The sequence below is a fragment of the Bufo bufo genome, chromosome 4 (genome assembly GCF_905171765.1).
Source record: "Bufo bufo chromosome 4, aBufBuf1.1, whole genome shotgun sequence".
Taxonomy (NCBI): domain Eukaryota; kingdom Metazoa; phylum Chordata; class Amphibia; order Anura; family Bufonidae; genus Bufo; species Bufo bufo.
The window spans coordinates 240,033,223-240,053,332 of record NC_053392.1 but is presented as its reverse complement, the minus strand read 5'-3'; the positions used below and the strand labels follow the sequence as shown (position 1 = coordinate 240,053,332).

Below are 20,110 nucleotides of genomic sequence, written 5' to 3'. Positions count from 1 at the left end.
AGCTGAACACTACAACAACTAGGCCTGAATGCAGAGTAACCCCATGCCTGCACCGGAGCTCCTCTGCACCGCAGTTAACCCCTCCTGCACCAGATGTCATCTATCATTCCTTCAGCACATTAACCCTCTCCCTTTATTATATTCCACATGGAGCTGATCACCCCTCAGGACCCTTCTACAAAACATTAGCCCCCAGCAGCATGAGATGGATTCCTACAGAAGCATTACGCCCCTTCCACAAGAAGTCTGTGCAGAATGAAACACCAGAGAGATCTCATATTCCAGCTTGTCTCTGTGTGCATTCTATGGGAGGGACATGCAGCAGGGAATCGTCACTGGCTCTAGGGCCTTAAGTTTCGTTTCCTGTAAGTCACATGCACAGTAAGTCATCTGCCCACTGTTGATTACTCAGACTGAAAATGGACGTAGAGACCTGGGAAGATGAATTTTACGATGAGATGGAAATGGAAGGAGTGCCTAATGAGTGGGAATTCTGTATAGATGATGCCCTTCAAATGCAAGAGAAAGGAGCGAAGTACACACAACGCACATTTGGGAGGTAATTGTAATCATGTATCAGTACATTACTGGGGTTATAATAGCCCCTTAAAGGGGTTGCGCAGTGGCTTAATATTGATGACCTAGTCTCAGGATAGATCATCAATATCGGATCCGCGGGGGTCTACTGGCTATTTGAAGGGGTTGCAGTGCTCGTGTAAGCACTTTGTGCTCTCCATTGTTTACCTGCTGACGTCTCTCATGTAGTGATGTGCAGTGTGTTTCAACTGCCCCTCCTATTCAAGCGAATAATCTTTCTCACTGTAGAATTTTGGACTTCAAATTGTTTCAACATGGTCTAAGACAGTGATAGGCAAACTACGGCTCTCCAGCTGTTGCAGAACTACAACTCCCAGCATGCAAAGACTGCCTACAGCTTTCAGCCTACAGCAGGGCATGGTGGGAGTTGTAGTTTTGCAACAGCTGGAGAGCCGCAGTTTGCCCATCACTGGTCTAAGATAATTGCCGAATTGTGTGAACAATTAGTCAAGGACATTTGATTAGTAACTCCTGACTGCTACTGGTGGATTTAGACACACCAATAATCGTCCAGATTATCAGGAACGACTGTTCCTGCGAAAAGTCGTTGCCGATCATCTGGCCATCTAAATGTGCTGCCAATCACCTGATGAACGATCAAAACGCTCGTTCACAGATGATCCTGTCGTTCATTTATGGCTTCTGAACAGCAGATGTGTGTGTGTGATCCAAACAGCGATCTGCTGCAGCAGAAACAATGATTCCTTGTCCTCATACAGTGAAGGAGATTGCTGCATTAAATGCGCTGTTTCCTTCAATGAACAAGCAGCCGACTATAGGGAAAGAACGCTTCCTTCCCGACAATCAGCCCATGTAAATCCACCTTTACCCTCTTAATTCCTATGGATGCAGAGTGCACTTAACCACCTCTGGACCGCCGAACGCAACGACGCGTCCTGGAGGTGGTTGATTCATTCCGAGTGGACGCGCCGGCGCGTCCTCTCGCGAGACGCGAGATTTCCTGTGAACGCGCGCGTGTTCACAGGAACGGAAGGTAAGCGAGTGGATCTCCAGCCTGCCAGCAGCGATCGTTCGCTGGCAGGCTGGAGATGTGATTTTTTTAACCCCTAACAGGTATATTAGACGCTGTTTTGATAACAGCGTCTAATATACCTGCTACCTGGTCCTCTGGTGGTCCCCTTTGTTTGGATCGACCACCAGAGGACACAGGTAGCTCAGTAATATGTTGCACCAAGCACCACTACACTACACCCCCCCCCCCTGTCACTTATTAACCCCTTATTCACCCTTGATCACCCCTGATCACCCCATATAGACTCCCTGATCACCCCCCTGTCATTGATTACCCCCCTGTCATTGATCACCCCCCTGTAAAGCTCCATTCAGACGTCCGCATGATTTTTACGGATCCACTGATAGATGGATCGGATCCGCAAAACGCATACGGACGTCTGAATGGAGCCTTACAGGGGCGTGATCAATGACTGTGGTGATCACCCCATATAGACTCCCTGATCACCCCCCTGTCATTGATTACCCCCCTGTCATTGATCACCCCCCTGTAAAGCTCCATTAAGACGTCCGCATGATTTTTACGGATCCACTGATAGATGGATCGGATCCGCAAAACGCATACGGACGTCTGAATGGAGCCTTACAGGGGGGTGATCAATGACTGTGGTGATCACCCCATATAGACTCCCTGATCACCCCCCTGTCATTGATTACCCCCCTGTCATTGATCACCCCCTTGTAAAGCTCCATTCAGACGTCCGCATGATTTTTACGGATCCACTGATAGATGGATCGAATTCGCAAAACGCATACGGACGTCTGAATGGAGCCTTACAGGGGCGTGATCAATGACTGTGGTGATCACCCCATATAGACCCCCTGATCACCCCCCTGTCATTGATTACCCCCCTGTCATTGATCACCCCCCTGTAAAGCTCCATTCAGACGTCCGCATGATTTTTACGGATCCACTGATAGATGGATCGGATCCGCCAAACGCATACGGACGTCTGAATGGAGCCTTACAGGGGCGTGAGCAATGACTGTGGTGATCACCCCATATAGACTCCCTCATCACCCCCCTGTCATTGATTACCCCCCTGTCATTGATCACCCCCCTGTAAAGCTCCATTCAGACGTCCGCATGATTTTTACGGATCCACTGATAGATGGATCGGATCCGCCAAACGCATACGGACGTCTGAATGGAGCCTTACAGGGGCGTGATCAATGACTGTGGTGATCACCCCATATAGACTCCCTGATTACCCCCCTGTCATTGATCACCCCCCTGTCATTGATCACCCCCCTGTAAGGCTCCATTCAGACATTTTTTTGGCCCAAGTTAGCGGAAATTATTTTTTTTTTTCTCACAAAGTCTCATATTCCACTAACTTGTGTCAAAAAATAAAATCTCACATGAACTCACCATACCCCTCACGGAATCCAAATGCGTAAATTTTCTTTGACATTTTATATTCCAGACTTCTTCTCACGCTTTAGGGCCCCTAGAATGCCAGGGCAGTATAAATACCCTACATGTGACCCCATTTCGGCTGCAAAAAAGTGTCACACATGTGGTATCGCCATACTCAGGAGAAGTAGGGCAATGTGTTTTGGGGTGTATTTTTATATATACCCATACTGTGTGTGAGAAATATCTCTGTAAATGACAACTTTTTAAATTTTTTAATACAAAGTTGTCAATTTACAGAGATATTCCTCTCACCCAGCATGGGTATATGTAAAAAATACACCCCAAAACACATTGCCCTACTTCTCCTGAGTATGGCGATACCACATGTGTGACACTTTTTTGCAGCCTAGGTGCGTAAAGGGGCCGAAAGTCCAACGAGTACCTTTAGGCTTTACAGGGTTGCTCACAATTTAGCCCCACCCCCCAAAATGCCAGAACAGTAAACACACCCCACAAATGACCCCTTTTTGCAAACTAGACACCCCAAGGTATTCGCTGAGGGGCATATTGAGTCCATGAAAGATTGAACTTTTTGTCACAAGTTAGAGAAAAGGGAGACTTTGTGAGAAAAAAAATAAATAAATCAATTTCCGCTAACTTGTGCCAAAAAAAAAAACTTCTATGAACTCGCCATGCCCCTCATTCAATACCTTGGGGTGTCTTCTTTCCAAAATGGGGTCACATGTGGGGTATTTATACTGCCCTGGCATTCTAGGGGCCCTAAAGCGTAAGAAGAAGTCTGGGATCCAAATGTCTAAAAATGCCCTCATAAAAGGAATGTGGGCCCCTTTGCGCATCTAGGCTGCAAAAAAGTGTCACACATCTGGTATCGCCGTACTCAGGAGAAGTTGGGCAATGTGTTTTGGGGTGTCATTTTACATATACCCATGCTGGGTGAGATAAATATCTTGATCAAATGCCAACTTTGTATAAAAAAATGGGAAACGTTGTCTTTTGCCGAGATATTTCTCTCACCCAGCATGAGTATATGTAAAAAGACACCCCAAAACACATTGCCCAACTTCTCCTGAATACGGCGATACCACATGTGTGACACTTTTTTGCAGCCTAGGTGGGCAAAGGGGCCCACATTCCAAAGAGCACCTTTAGGATTTCACAGGTCATTTACCTACTTACCACACATTAGGGCCCCTGGAAAATGCCAGGGCAGTATAACTACCCCACAAGTGACCCCATTTTGGAAAGAAGACACCCCAAGGTATTCCGTGAGGGGCATGGCGAGTTCCTAGAATTTTTTATTTTTTGTCACAAGTTAGTGGAAAATGATGATTTTTTTTTTTTTTCTTACAAAGTCTCATATTCCACTAACTTGTGACAAAAAATAAAAACTTCCATGAACTCACTATGCCCATCACGAAATACCTTGGGGTGTCTTCTTTCCAAACTGGGGTCACTTGTGGGGTAGTTATACTGCCCTGGCATTCTAGGGGCCCAAATGTGTGGTAAGGAGTTTGAAATCAAATTCTGTAAAAAATGGCCTGTGAAATCCGAAAGGTGCTCTTTGGAATGTGGGCCCCTTTGCCCACCTAGGCTGTAAAAAAGTGTCACACATTTGTTATCGCCGTACTCAGGAGAAGTTGGGGAATGTGTTTTGGGGTGTCATTTTACATATACCCATGCTGGGTGAGAGAAATATCTTGGTCAAATGCCAACTTTGTATAAAAAAATGGGAAAAGTTGTCTTTTGCCAAGATATTTCTCTCACCCAGCATGGGTATATGTAAAATGACACCCCAAAACACATTCCCCAACTTCTCCTGAATACGGAGATACCACATGTGTGACACTTTTTTGCAGCCTAGGTGGGCAAAGGGGCCCACATTCCAAAGAGCACCTTTCGGATTTCACAGGCCATTTTTTACAGAATTTGATTTCAAACTCCTTACCACACATTTGGGCCCCTAGAATGCCAGGGCAGTATAACTACCCCACAAGTGACCCCATTTTGGAAAGAAGACACCCCAAGGTATTCGCTGATGGGCATAGTGAGTTCATGGAAGTTTTTATTTTTTGTCACAAGTTAGCCCCCAAGGCAGCGGAGACGCCGCCAGGCGGAGCAAGGGGACCCTGTGGCCCACACTAGTACGAGCAGCTCTGGGGCTCGTACTAGTTATCCAGCCTACCAGTTAAAGTATAACTGTCGTATTTTTATTTTTTTTGGAGTATTGGATTGTGGTGATTAATATCACCTTGGTGGCCCTATTTCAACTTTTCACTGTGTATTCAATTTCCCCTTAATTCCACATTTTTGTTCCCTGTACTGCCTACTTTTACCTGTGCTTAACCACCTCAGCCCCTATGGCTTAAACACCCTTAAAGACCAGGCCACTTTTTACACTTCTGACCTACCCTACTTTCACCGTTTATTGCTCGGTCATGCAACTTACCACCCAAATGAATTTTACCTCCTTTTCTTCTCACTAATAGAGCTTTCATTTGGTGGTATTTCATTGCTGCTGACATTTTTACTTTTTTTGTTATTAATCAAAATTTAACGATTTTTTTGCAAAAAAATGACATTTTTCACTTTCAGTTGTAAAATTTTGCAAAAAAAAACGACATCCATATATAAATTTTGCTCTAAATTTATTGTTCTACATGTCTTTGATAAAAAAAAAATGTTTGGGTAAAAAAAAAAAATGGTTTGGGTAAAAGTTATAGCGTTTACAAACTATGGTACAAAAATGTGAATTTCCGCTTTTTGAAGCAGCTCTGACTTTCTGAGCACCTGTCATGTTTCCTGAGGTTCTACAATGCCCAGACAGTACAAACACCCCACAAATGACCCCATTTCGGAAAGTAGACACCCTAAGGTATTCACTGATGGGCATAGTGAGTTGATGGGCATGTTATTAGTAACTACATATATGAAAATTGAAATTAGGGTCTAAATGTGACAGTTATCCTTTAAGTCCACCAGAGCCCCCTACCGGTGAACTTGTCTGGTGTACCCCAGAGCATTTTGAGTCAGTGATTACTGATTTTGTAGGCCAACCAGGAATCCAGATTTCCACAGTGGGCTTCACTGAATACAACTACTTTAGTCTTTTTTTCAGTAACCACTTTATGAATCTGATGGTGGAGCAAAAAACCTGTACGCCCAACAGTTCATTGCTCAACACCCGGGCTACTTTTTGGTTAGGCCCGGTGGCTGGACTCCGGTCAGTGCAGCCGAGATAAGGACATTTTGGGGCCTTGTGCTGCACATTGGCCTAGTCAAGAAACCTAGTGTCAGGCATTACTGGAGTGGGGACGTTCTCTTCCAGACCCCACTCTACTGTATGGCCATGACACGCTCCCGGTTTGAGGCCATCCGGAAATGCCTGCATTATGCAGATAATGCAGCATGTTCCCCCCAAGGTGATCCTGCCTATGACCGCCTGTACAGAATCAGGCCGGTCATCGATCACTTTGGGGCCAAATTTGTACAGGCCTATGTACCTGGAAGGGAGGTCGCGATTGATGAGTCTCTCATTGCTTTCAAGAGAAGACTCATTTTCCGCCAGTATGTTCCCTCTAAGCGGGGGAGGTATGGTGTGAAGCTGTACAAACTTTGTGAGAGTACCTCAAGGTACACTTACAAGTTTCATGTGTACGAGGGGCGAGATTCCCGTATTCAACCCCCAGAATGTCCCCCCACTCTGGGTGTTAGCGGGAAACTTGTGTGGGGCCTTATGCACCCACTGCTAGATAAGGGTTACCACCTGTACATGGATAACTTTTATACTAGTATCCCCTTGTTCCAGTCCCTCGCCGCCAGATCCACGTCCGCTTGTGGGACAGTGCGGAAAAATCAACGCAGCCTCCCTACCCACCCCCTTCAGGTATCTATGACCAGGGGTGCGACCCGTTCCCTTACCAGTGGAAACCTGTTGCTGGTCAGATATAAGGACAAGAGGGATGTCCTTGTACTGTCCACAATTCACGGTAACGGCATCACCCCTGTCCCTGTGCGAGGTACCGCGGCAACGGTCCTCAAGCCCGATTGTATCGTCGACTACAATCGGTATATGGGAGGAGTTGATCTCCCTGATCAAGTCCTCAAGCCATACAATGCCATGCGCAAAACCTGGGCATGGTACAAAAAAGTTGCGGTCTGCTTGGTGCAGGTTGACTTGTACAACTCCTTTGTGCAGTCCCGGAGCGCTGGCAACACAGGGACATTCCTTCAGTTCTATGAGGCAGTCCTCAAGGCCCTGATCTTTTCTGACCAGGAAAGAGCAGGCCGGAGTACCTCGGGAACTGAAGGCGCACGGATCGTCCCTGGCCAACACTTTCCAGGTGTGGTCCCCCATACTGGAAAGAAGGGACGGACCCCAAAAAGGTGCAGAGTGTATCACAGGAAGGGGATACGGAAGGACACCACTACTCAGTGTGACACGTGCCCCGATCATCCGGGCCTCTGCATTATTGGTTGCTTTAGGGAGTACCACACTTCCATGGAGTACTAAATTTATGTTCCCCTTCCCCAATTTAGCCACTGACAATCGGATAAAAAACTATGGTTCTCAGACTTGAGACACTAAAACAAAAAAATTATTAAAAAAAATATATTTTGTAAAACTAAAATAAATTAAAAAAGTAGACATATTAGGTATCGCCGCGTCAGTAAGAATCTTCTCTATAAAAATACCCCATGACCTAACCCCTCAGATGAACACGGTCAAAAAATAAAATAAAAACGGTGCAAAAAGGAGTTTTTTTGTCACCTTACATCACAAAAATTGTAATAGCAAGCGATCAAAAAGTCATATGCCCCCCAAAATAGTGCCAATAAAACCGTCCTCTCATCCCGCAAAAAATGAGCCCCTACCTAAGATAATCGTCTAATAACAAAAAAGAAATGACTCAGACTATGGAGATACTAAAATGTTTTTGTTTGTTTGTTTATAAAAAGATATTATAGTGTAAAACATAAATAAATAAATAAAAAGACATTAGGTATTGCCGCATCCGTATTAATCTGCTCTATAAAAACACCCCATGAACTAACCCCTCAGATGAACACAGTCAAAAAATAAAATAAAAACGGTGCCAAAACAGCAATTTTTTGGCAAATTTTCCATTTTAATCCGTTCTTTTCCAGTAACAAAGCAAGGGTTAACTGCCAAACAAAACTTAATATTTATTACCCTGATTCTGCAGCTTACAGAAACACCCCATATGTGGTTGTAAACTGCTGTATGACCAAACGGCAGGGCGCAGAAGGAAAGGAACGCCGTATGGTTTCTGGAAGGCAGATTTTGATGGCCTTTTTTTTGGCACCGTGTCCCATTTGAAGCCCCCCTGATGAATCCCTAGAGTAGAAACTCCATAAAAGTGACCCCATCTAAGAAACTACACTCCTCAAGGTATTCAAAACTGATTTTACAAACTTTATTAACCCTTTAGGTGTTCCTCAACAGTTTATGGCAAATGGAGATGACATTTCTGAATTTCTATTTTTGGTAACCTTGCCTCACAAAAATGTAATATAGAGCAAATAAAAATCATATTTACCCTAAAAATAGTCCCAACAAAACTGCCACATTATCCCGTAGTTTCCAAAATGGGGTCACTTTTATGGAGTTTCTACTCTAGGGGTGCATCAGGGGGGCTTCAAATGGGACATGGTGTAAATAAACCAGTCCAGCAAAATCTGCCTTCCAAAAACCACACAGCGCACCTTTCCCTCTACGCCATGGGTGTCAAACATGCGGCCCGCGGGCCGCATGCGGCCCGCAATGAATATCTTTGCGGCCCGGCAGTCTAGTATCTCTGAACATGAGCGCGCTGCTATCGGCGCGCTCATGTTCTCTCATCAGCACAGGGAGAAGGAAGCTGTCCCTCCCCCTGTGCTGCTGCCGCTGCCACCAATGAGAAGAGAGGGGGGGGAGGAGGGGCGGGCGCACTGCGCCACCAATGAGGAGAGAGGGGCGTAGGAGGGGCGGGCGCACTGAGCCACCAATGATAGGACTATTCCCATTTCCCACACAGAGCGGCGCCCAGCGATGTCTCAGCACTCACCATTAGTCCTGGGCGCCGCTCCGTTCGCCCGCAGTGCTCCATTACTGTCTCCTCTCCTGCTCCACATGCTGCTGATTACTATCGGAGCGATGGGAGGAGACATCAGCTTCACTAGTGGGCGTTCCTTCTCCCTGCGCTGCGATTGGACAGCGCTACAGCCAGGAAGAAGGAAAGCCCACTAGTGAAGCTGATGTCTCCTCCCATCGCTCCGATAGTAATCAGCAGCATGTGGAGCAGGAGAGGAGACAGTAATGGAGCACTGCAGGCGAACGGAGCGGCGCCCAGGACTAATGGTGAGTGCTGAGACATCGCTGGGCGCCGCTCTGTGTGGCCTGATAGTGAAAGTCAGTCTTTAACACAATACAGGAGGCGGGTGCCGGCAGCAGAATCGCATTGCCGGCACCCTGCCGCTGACAGGGAGCTGCGATCAGAGGCAGTTAACCCCTTAGGTGCCGCACCTAAGGGGTTAACTGCTGATCTGCCAGTACCAGCCTCCTGTACAAAGGGGTAATTTATCATTGGTGGTGCAGTGTGCCCCCCCCCCTCAACCCCCCATCCCATTAAAATCATTGGTGGCACAGTGCGCCAGCCCCTCTCAACCCCCTCAGTATTAAAATCATTGGTGGCAGTGGCCACAGGGACCTCTCCCCTCCCCCTCATTGGTGGTGCAGTGGCAGCTTCTGATCGGAGCCTTAGCTGTGTAAGCCTGGGGCTCCGATCAGTTACCATGGCAGCCAGGACGCTACAGAAGCCCTGGTTGCCATGGTAACATCCCTGATGCTGTGTGCACAAGGCACCCTGGGGGGTCTAGGGTCAGGGTTAAAAACATGGGGTGGAAAGTGGGTGGGGTTTCAGCAAATTAAGCGTGCAATATCACGGAAACCAAAGCGGTGCAAATGTTGATTTTTGCAGCACAAACCAGCACAAATGCAGCACAAACGAATGGTGTATTTCTTTTTGAAATTTAAGAACATGGGGTGGAAAGTAGGCGGGGTTTCATCAAATCAAGCGCGCAATATCTCGGAAACCAAAGCGGCGCAAACATTCATTTTTGCAGCACAAACGCAGCACAAACGAATGGTGTATTTCTTTTTGAAATTTAAGAACAGGGGGTGGAAAGTGGGCGGGGATTCAGCAAATCAAGCGCGCAATATCTCGGAAACCAAAGCGATGCAAACGTTCATTTTTGCGGCACAAACCAGCACAAACGCAGCACAAACGAATGGTGTATTTCTTTTTGACATTTAAGAACATGGGGTGGAAAGTGGGCGGGGCTTCATAAAAATCTAACGCGCAATATCTCAGGAACCGAATCGGCACAAACGTTCATTTTTGCGGCACAAACACAGCACAAACGAATGGTGTATTTCTTTTTGAAATTTAAGAACATGGGGTGCCAACTTCACAGAGGTCAGAGACATGAATATACTTCTCACCCAGTGTCTAAATCCCATCACTGTCAGTCCACAGGCTCTGCCCTCACATGTGTATCTAATCCTATACTGAGTGATACAGCCTGCTGAGCTATGTATCTAATCCCATCACGGACCATCCACAGGCTCTTCCCTCACCATCTCCAGAGTGTGATAAACACATAATATCCAATCACATCTGTATCTAATCCTATCCTGTGTGATACAGCCTGCAGAGCAGTGTATCTAATCCCATCACTGACATTGCTAAAATGTGTATCTAATCCCATTTTGTATGATCCTGCCTGCTGAGCTGTGTATCTAAACCCTTATGCACACGACCGTATCCATTTTGCGATCCACATTTTTTGCAGTCCCATTGAGTTCGATGGATTTGAGGTGCTAATTTTGAGGACCAGAATTGGACATGTTCTGTTTTTACAGGAACTGACATTCGGATGTAAAAAAAACACACTGAGGACATCCCTGTGCTTTCCACATCCGTGTGTCAGTTCTGTGAAAGATAGAACATGTCCTATTCTGGTCCTCATAATGCAGATCTAAAACCCATAGAACTCAATGGGACTGCAAAAAAATGTGAATCCCATACGGACAGTAACCACATTTAGTGGATCCGCGACTTGCAGACCGCAAAACAGATACGGTTCTGTGCACGAGCCCTATCACTTATACTAAGCGCCGATAACAGTGACGTCCACAGTGCCCCCATAACGGTGGCATCCACAGTGCCCCCATAACGGTGACGTCCACAGATCCCGCATAACAGTGACGTCCACAGATCCTGCATAACAGTGTCGTCCACAGATCCTGCATAACAGTGTCGTCCACAGATCCTGCATAACAGTGTCGTCCACAGATCCTGCATAACAGTGTCATCCGCAGATCCCCTATGACAGTGACGTCCACAGTGCATCCCTAACAGTGTCATCCACAGGTAACCCATAACAGTGTCATCCGCAGATCCCCCATAACAGTGTGTCATCCGCAGATCCCCATAACACTGTGTCATACGCAGATCCCCCATAACAGTGTGTCATCCACAGATCCCCCATAACACTGTGTCATACGCAGATCCCCCATAACAGTGTGTCATCCGCAGATCCCCCATAACAGTGTGTCATCCGCAGATCCCCCATAACAGTGTGTCATCCACAGATCCCCCATAACAGTGTGTCATCCACAGATCCCCCATAAGAGTGTGTCATCCACAGATCCCCCATAACAGTGTGTCATACACAGATCCCCCATAACACTGTGTCATACGCAGATCTCCCATAACACTGTGTCATACACAGATCCCCCATAACAGTGTCATACGCAGATCCCCCATAACAGTGTCATCCGCAGTTCCCCCATAACAGTGTGTCATACACAGATCCCCCATAACAGTGTGTCATCCACAAATCCTCCATAACAGTGTGTCATGCACAGATCCCCCATAACAGTGTGTCATCCATAGATCCCCCATAACACTGTGTCATCCACAGTGCATCCACAACAGTGACGTCCACAGTGCATCCATAACAGTGTCATCCACAGATCCCCCATAACAGTGTGTCATCAGCAGATCCCCATAACAGTGTGTCATCCACAGCGCCCCCAGAACAATGACATCCACAGCGCCCCCAGAACAGTGACCTCCACAGTGCCCCTATAACAGTGACCTCCACAGTGCCACCATAACAGCGACCTCCACAGTGCCCCAATAATAGTGACATCCACATCGCCCAATAACAGTGACCCTCTTGTGCCATATAGCGCCCCTTGTGCCAACCTTTGCCCCTCTTGTGCCATCCTGTGCCCACTTGTGCCATCCAGGACACCCTTGTGCCATCCAGTGCCCATCATGCCATCAAGTGCCCCCTTGTGCCATCCAGTGCCCCCTTGTGCCATCCTGTGCCCCTCTTGTGCCATCCAGCGCCCCTCTTGTGCCATCCTGTGCCCCTCTTGTGCCATCCAGCGACCCCTTGTGCCATCCTGTGCCCCTTGTGCCATCCAGCGCCCCTCTTGTGCCATCCAGTGCCCCTCTTGTGCCATCCTGTACCCCCTTGTGCCATCCTTTGCCCCTCTTGTGCCATCATGTGCCCCTCTTGTGCCATCATGTGCCATCCTGTGCCCCTCTTGTTGCATCCTGTGCCCCCTTATGCCATCCAGTGCCCCCTGTGTGCCATCCAGTGCCCCTGTGACATGCACAGCATAGCAATCAGCCTCTGTGGCTGATCGCTATGCTGTCACTCCTGCACAGCGCTTACATCGCGCTGTGCAGGAGTCAATACAGGCTTCACATAGAAGCCTGTACGATACAGATGGCGGTACTGCGCATGCGCACTAGCATTCAGCCTAGTGCTCCGTGTAGACGGCCGGGCGGAGCTTTCTCCAGCAGGAGGCAGTGACGTCATTAGTGACGAATCGTCTCCTGCTAGAGAAAGGAAGAGAGGACCGGAAGACAGGGAGACAGACTTCGTCCGGAAGAAGAGAAAAGATGGCTAGAGGGACGACATGACCAAGATCCAGATCACAAGAACAGCTGCACTGTGGAAGGTAAGTATATTAGTAATACTCTTTTCTCCACAGGTTAGTTCTCTTTAGCAAAAAAAAGTTTTAGGCCGGAGAACCCCTTTAATTTTTTACCCACACAGCTTCTGCATGTTGGCCTAGTTTTTGTTAAATATTGACAGTGTGATTTGTCACGGGTTGTTGTTCATTGGAGGTTGTACTGACCTAATTTTAAGACCTTCTAAGGACCAGAGGTTTTCATGTCCTGATATATAAAACCATAGAATTCTAAGAGGGCGCACTTTTTTTTTATAAGGGTACTTTCACACTTGCGTTTTTCTTTTCCGGCACTGAGTTCCATCATAGGGGCTCAATACCGGAAAAGAACTGATCAGTTTTAGGCCTCATGCACACGACCGTTGTGTGCATCCGTGGCCGCTGTGCCGATTTTCCGTCTGTATGAAAGCTTTTTACAGGGGGCTGTGATCAGCACAATTAACCTCTCAGGTGCCGCACCTGAGAGGTTAATTGTGCTGATCACAGCCCCCTGTAAGAGATCGGGTGCTGCCAGGCAGCAGTCATGTACACAGTTCGTAGTATATTCTAACTAGAAGCGTCCCCATCACTATGGGAACGCCTCTGTGTTAGAATATACTGTCGGATCTGAGTTTCACGATGTAACTCAAATCCGATGGTATATTCTAACATAGAGGCGTTCCCATGGTGATGGGGACGCTTCAAGTTAAAATATACCATCAGATTGGAGAAAACTCCGATCCTATGGTATATTAACTCCTGACTTTACATTGACAGTCAATGGGGGACGGATCCGTTTGAAATTGCACCATATTGTGTCAACGTCAAACGGATCCGTCCACATTGACTTGCATTGTAATTCAGGACGGATCCGTTTGGCTCCGCACGGCCAGGCGGACACCAAAACGATTTTTTTTTCATGTCCGTGGATCCTCCAAAAATCAAGAAAGACCCACGGACGAAAAAACGGTCACGGATCACGGACCAACGGAACCCCGTTTTGCGGACCGTGAAAAAATACGGTCGTGTGCATGAGGCCTTATGAATGGAGAGAAATCAGTTCAGGATGCATCAGGATGTCTTCAGTTCAGTTTTTTTGACTGATCAGGACAGAGATAAAACCGCAGCATGCTACGGTTTTATCTCTGGCCAAAAAAATGTAGGACTTGTTGGCATTTTTTTTACATAGGAATGTATTAGTGCCGGATCGGCATTCAAAATACCGGAATGCGCAGACCGGTAAAAATGTGAAAAAAAATTGTAACGGATCCATTTGTCCGTATGACAAACGGACAGATGGATCCGTTCTTGCAATGCATTTATAAGACGGATCAGACTCCTGATCAGTCTTAGGCCTCATGCATACGACCGTAGTTCTGATCCGCATCCAAGCTGCATTTTTTGCGGCTCGGATGCGGACCCATTCACTTCAATGGGGCCGCAAAAGATGCAGACAGCACTCCGTGTACTGTCCGCATCCGTTGCTCCGTTCCGTAGCCCCGCCAAAAAAATCTAACATGTCCTATTCTTGTCCGTTTTGCGGACAAAAATAGGCATTTCTACCATGGTCCACCCGCTCCGTTCCGCAAATTGCGGAAGGCACACGGGCGGCTTCAGTTTTTTGTGGACCGCAAAAAAACTGAACGGTCGTGTGCATGTAGCCTTAAAATGCATTCAGCTGACATACATTTTGCCGGCAGGCAGTTTATGCGCAGGCCGGATCCGTTCTTGCAATGCTTTTTGTAAGATGGATCAGGATCCTGATCAGTCTTAAAATGCATTCAGTTGGCATACATTTTGCCGGATCTGCTTTAAGTGTGATCGTTTTTCGGGTCCGCATCCCAACCGCAGTTTTTGCGGCTCGGGTGCGGACCCATTCACTTCAATGGGGCCGCAAAAGATGCAGACAGCACTCCGTGTGCTGTTGCTCCGTTCCGAGGCACCGCCCAAAAAAATATAGAATGTCCTATTCTTGTCCGTTTTGCGGACAAGAATAGGCATATCTACAATGGGCTGCCCGTTCCGTTCCACAAATTGCACATTACAGACATCATGTAGTACATGGTAATCTCTTTCTAACAAAGCTAGAACCAGCCCTGTACCTGACATGGATCCAGAGATCTCCCCATTCATTGCTCTGCTAGATTTATATCAAGCTGAAAGCTCAAGGGGAGTGTCTTTTCTGCTGCAGCTAAGGGGGCGTGTCCATGCTCTCCCTATCACAGCTAAGGAGGCAGTTGAAGGGTGAAACTGAGCATGTGCGGCCATATCAGTGACCAGGTCAAAGAAATAAGAAATAGAACAAACAGCAGGTGGCACTATACAGATACATTTTATTGAATAACTAAGTGGCAATGCAAAATTTTTAATTACATGCAATTACAAAAGAATTCAGATTCAGGTGCTGGTTTAAAAACGAGAATATTTTTCGAGAGACAACCCTTTTAATCGGATAACTCCTTTAAATACCAAGAAATTTGAGCATTTATCTGGTCTTGTGAAAAATGAAACAGTATGATTGCTTTCCACTTCTTGAGAAAGCTGTTGGCGTGTTACTCCTTATGTCTCTCAGTTTGTACTCTGTTTGAGGAAAGATGATTTTTCAACTGAACAATTAACATGTCAATTGTCGGGATATCTGGGTCCAGCCATTTTTGAAAACTGAATGTTTTACTACTAAAAAGCTATTTTTGAAGCAGATGAGCATAAACATCTGTAGTAGAATCTAGTGAAGTGAGGAAATGGAACACCAGAGGCACTGGCACCATCTGTAATAGTGTCATGTGCTGGTCCATAGGGGAGAGGGGCATAGAGCAGAGAGGTTAGGAGTGGTGGCTGAGAAAATGTGGGTGGTTTTAGTCCTCAAAGTGGCTCTTCCCAACTCCTGCACTCTTCCGAGCCACACAGGAAGTGAATGGAGGTGCACAACCCTTCTTCCCCTTGGGGCACACCATGGGCTTGGGGGTGGGGTTGACAATGACATAATCTACAGGCTTCAGAGGTTTAAGGCCCCTTTCACACGAGCGAGTATTCCGCGCGGATGCGATGCGGGAGGTGAACGCATTGCACCCGCACTGAATACCAACCCATTCATTTCTATGGGGCTGTGCACACGAGCGGTGATTTTCACGCATCACTTTTGCGTTGCGTGAAAATCGCAGCATGCTCCTCTTTGTGCATTTTTCACGTAACGCAGGCCCCATAGAAATGAATGGGGTTGCGTGAAAATCGCAAGCATCCGCAAGCAAGTGCGGATGCGGTGCGATTTTCACGCACGGTTGCTAGGAGACGATCGGGATGGAGACCCGATCATTATTATTTTCCCTTATAACATGGTTAAAAGGGAAAATAATAGCATTCTGAATACAGAATGCATAGTAAAACAGCGCTGGAGAGGATTCACCATGGTAAAAGATCATGTGACGTACCATGTGATGACTGGAGTGACGTTATCCCAGGTCCTTGAACTATAGTTAATGCTCACCACAGGTCCTATACAGTAAAAGAGACAGACGGAGATGCCGGCTACGCGAGCAAGTGGATTAAGGTGAGTTAAATGATTTATTTATTTTTTTAACCCCTCCAGCGCTGTTTTACTTCGCATTCTGTATTCAGAATGCTATTATTTTCCCTTATAACCATGTTATAAGGGGAAATAATACAATCTACAGAACACCGATCCCAAGCCCGAACTTCTGTGAAGAAGTTCAGGTTTGGGTACCAAACACGCGCGATTTTTCTCACGCGAGTGCAAAACGCATTACAATGTTTTGCACTCGCGCGGAAAAATCGCGGGTGTTCCCGCAACGCACCCGCACATTTTCCCGCAACGCCCGTGTGAAAGAGGCCTAAAAGTCCAAAGTAGGCTTTTTTTGTTCAAAGCAACACAGTTGGCATCAAAGTTGAGTAGCCACTTTGAGCAATTCTCAGGTAGAAAACAGAAAGAACAAAAATATACCTGCCTGTCTGTGCGCTAACCAAACACTGGTTACCTTACTTCAGTATAAACAGGAGATCAGGCTTCTCACAGCAAGCATTTGAAGCTTCTCAGGCTCTGACTGACACTGAGCCTTCCAGCTCTGTATTTATCCCCCAGTAATGAGCGACAGCAGTTGCACATGGGCTACTTTGGGATGGGTGAAAGTGGTGTACTGGAGAGGGGAAGGGATGGCAGGTCTCACTACCAATCCATCTACCATTCCATAAAAAATCCAGTGCTGTAAACAAAATTTACAAAGGCCGCAGCTAACTATAACCTCGCTGAGGTAACCTAGCTTTCGCAGATTTGTTTTAGCTCACCCAAGTAGAATAGATGAGCTATGCTCCTGTACCTTTCTAGGCACCGTGTTACACTAGATATACCATGTAATCTTTCCAAATGACCACAGGTATGCGAACTCAATATTTCTGCAGTCCCCAGCTCTGGGGTGGCCAATCTGTCTCAGAAGTGTGACGGCACCAGAAGCAATTAACCCTGACACGGGCAGCAAAGTCCGTGCCGTAAGCATGTGTTACCTTTGCTGACTCAGGTCAAACATGGCCTTTATGGTTTTCAACCTTCTGTATAATTTCTCTGCTTCTTCCCCTAGAGGTTTATCCTCAGCAGAGCTGACAACTGTAACCAAGGCTGCCAGCTTATTTATTTCCTCCCATACATACCGTAGATGTTCTGATTCACAGTGCATAAAACAAAGCATAGCAGCAAACATTTTAAAGTAGTAAAACAGAGCATTATAGTATTTAATCCTTTAGCAGTGATCTGCTGGGTCATTGGAAGGGTCTCCCAAAAAGTTGTTTAATATAATTTGCTATGCTTTTCCGAAATCTCTGAAGGTCGAGACAGGCCAAGATTCATTGAAACAGATCTGTCCCAGGGGCATAACACTTTGGGCAAGTTGCCATCCTATCTGGCTAACAGTTAAATAGCTGCATAAATTGATTTAAAATGCAGTAGGCTTATAAACTAGACCTCACTCTTCAAATAAAGGAAGCTATATCGGGCATTTTGAGAGTTTTTATCCAGTATCCAAATTTCTTATTGTGATCTATTTTAATATAACAGCCTCGGATTATTCTATATGAAGTGAAAAAATATTTTTTTGTGTTGGATATGTCCGATAAAACCATCATACTTGTTCCCTTGTTTTTTAAGGTCCTTTAATGCAAAAAGATTTAACTTGCATGCATTGTAGAAAGTTAGTTTATGCAGTGTTTTGTATCTGGATTCTGTGGAGTGTATCAGGTCTTCCACCATGTTTGAAAAAGCCTTCCTATTTATCCCTATGGGAATTCTACATGTGACCAGAGAGCTAAATATTTGACGAACTAAGAAGAGAGCCCATAGCGCTTACACAATTCCTTCCAGGCACTGAATTTGTGCTATAACAACACATTGGGCCAGATTTATCATGACTCTGACAGCTCACTCCACTTTCACATATGGCTAAAGTCAGTTTTAGCCAAGTCAGATTTATGATCGGCCCTTTAAGACTGTAATAAATGTGGTTTGACGGTAGCAGTTTATCCGTCAGTAACCAGCTTTACAAAATTCGCACATCTTTACGAAAAAGTCGCACGTTTTTATGAAAAAGTCGCATGTTCTATTAAAAAGTCTCATAAGATAAGCATGGTCCTCACTGGAGTGAAATTGCGACTTTTTTGCGACTTTTTAAATAGTCCCAATAGTAAATCTGTCTAGAGATTCATTTACATAAGAAAACACGCCCACTTTCAGAAAACTGGCGAGCATAGTGCAGAGCAAAAAAAAGTCGCAAATTTGTGCGCAGTTTTAGCGTTAGGGACTTTTTTGGGACTTTTTCACTCCATTATTCTGACCTGAGCTAATGATAAATCTGGCCCAGAGTGTTTGACATGTGGACGCAAAAGAGATCTCCTGGTGTGCAACAAGGCAACCAAGACTGTCTCACCCACTACAGCTGATTCCAGCTCAAATCTGAATAGTAACTAGATTAGGCCCCTTGCAGACGAGCGTGTCCGGATTAGGTCCGGATGCGTTGCGGATTCGTTCAGTGAAAACTGCGATTTCGCAAACAAGTTCATTCAGTTCGGTTTGCGATTGCGTTCAGTTGTTTTTGCTCGTGTGCAATGCGATTTAATGCGTTTTGCACGCGCGTGATAAAAAACTGAATGTTTACAAACAACATCTCTTAGCAACCATCCGTGAAAAACCCATTGCATCCGCAAGCAAATGCGATTTTCACGCACCTCCATTCACTTCTGTGGGGCCAGCGTTGCGTGAAAATAGCAGAATATAGAACGTGCTGCAATTTTCACGCAACGCAAAAGTGATATGTGAAAAACATTGCTTATGTACACAGACCCATTGAAATGAATGGGTCCGGATTCTGTGCGGGCGCAATGCGTTCGCATCACGCATTGCACCCACGCGGAACAGTCGCTAGTGTGAAAGGGGCCTTAGGCCATCCAAATCTAGTAGATGCCTACCCAAGCATGCTATATTGTACCCATTCAAGTGAGCAAGGTTTACCCCCTCTCATTAAACTGTAGATGTTGTAATTTCAATAGTGATATGCAGGAATTTATCAGCTCAGATAAACCTAGTCATATTTGAGTGAAAACAGTGGATATCATTGTGCTTAATTAAAACATTTTCTGCAGAGGACAGAGAAGGTGTGCGAAAAAGAAATCATCTTAACTAGTTGGCACCTGATCATTAAAGAAATTGGCAAGTTGATCCATCCTTCCTTCTTGGATTTAAATTTTTTGAGAAGTGGTAGATAGTTGACAGTATACATGGCCCCAGCTGATTTACCGATTTTGATACGTGGAAGGCTGAAAAGTCAGCCTGAATTTGTGGGAGGGGCATCTTACCTTTTTAAGCTCCAGCCCCCAGCTCCTCAGGGCGCTTCTGTTCACAGCTGCTGCCGCCTTGTACGTCGCAGGTTTCTCCCCAGGGAAGGTATCGTATGCAGGCAGTTCTTGTTCCCTACACTGGGCTCCCCGAGCAGGGGCACAGGCTCCGGCTTCCGGTCACGAGGTCGGCGTGCGTTCCAGCGTGGAGCGCACGCCGGAATTCACTCTAGTCCCGG

The 20,110-nt window shown here is 46.2% G+C and overlaps 1 protein-coding gene across 2 annotated transcripts in view; it reads left to right on the top strand.

The window, feature by feature from the left end:
- The first annotated feature begins 394 nt into the window (after positions 1-394).
- Positions 395-20,110, top strand: part of LOC120997994 (receptor-transporting protein 3-like) — a 34,839-nt gene continuing 15,123 nt past the window's right edge. For both annotated transcript variants that reach the window (XM_040428397.1, XM_040428396.1), the window contains exon 1: positions 395-559. In XM_040428397.1, the coding sequence (XP_040284331.1) occupies positions 420-559 (140 nt within the window). In that variant the 5' untranslated portion in view covers positions 395-419. The remainder of the gene's footprint in view (positions 560-20,110) is intronic.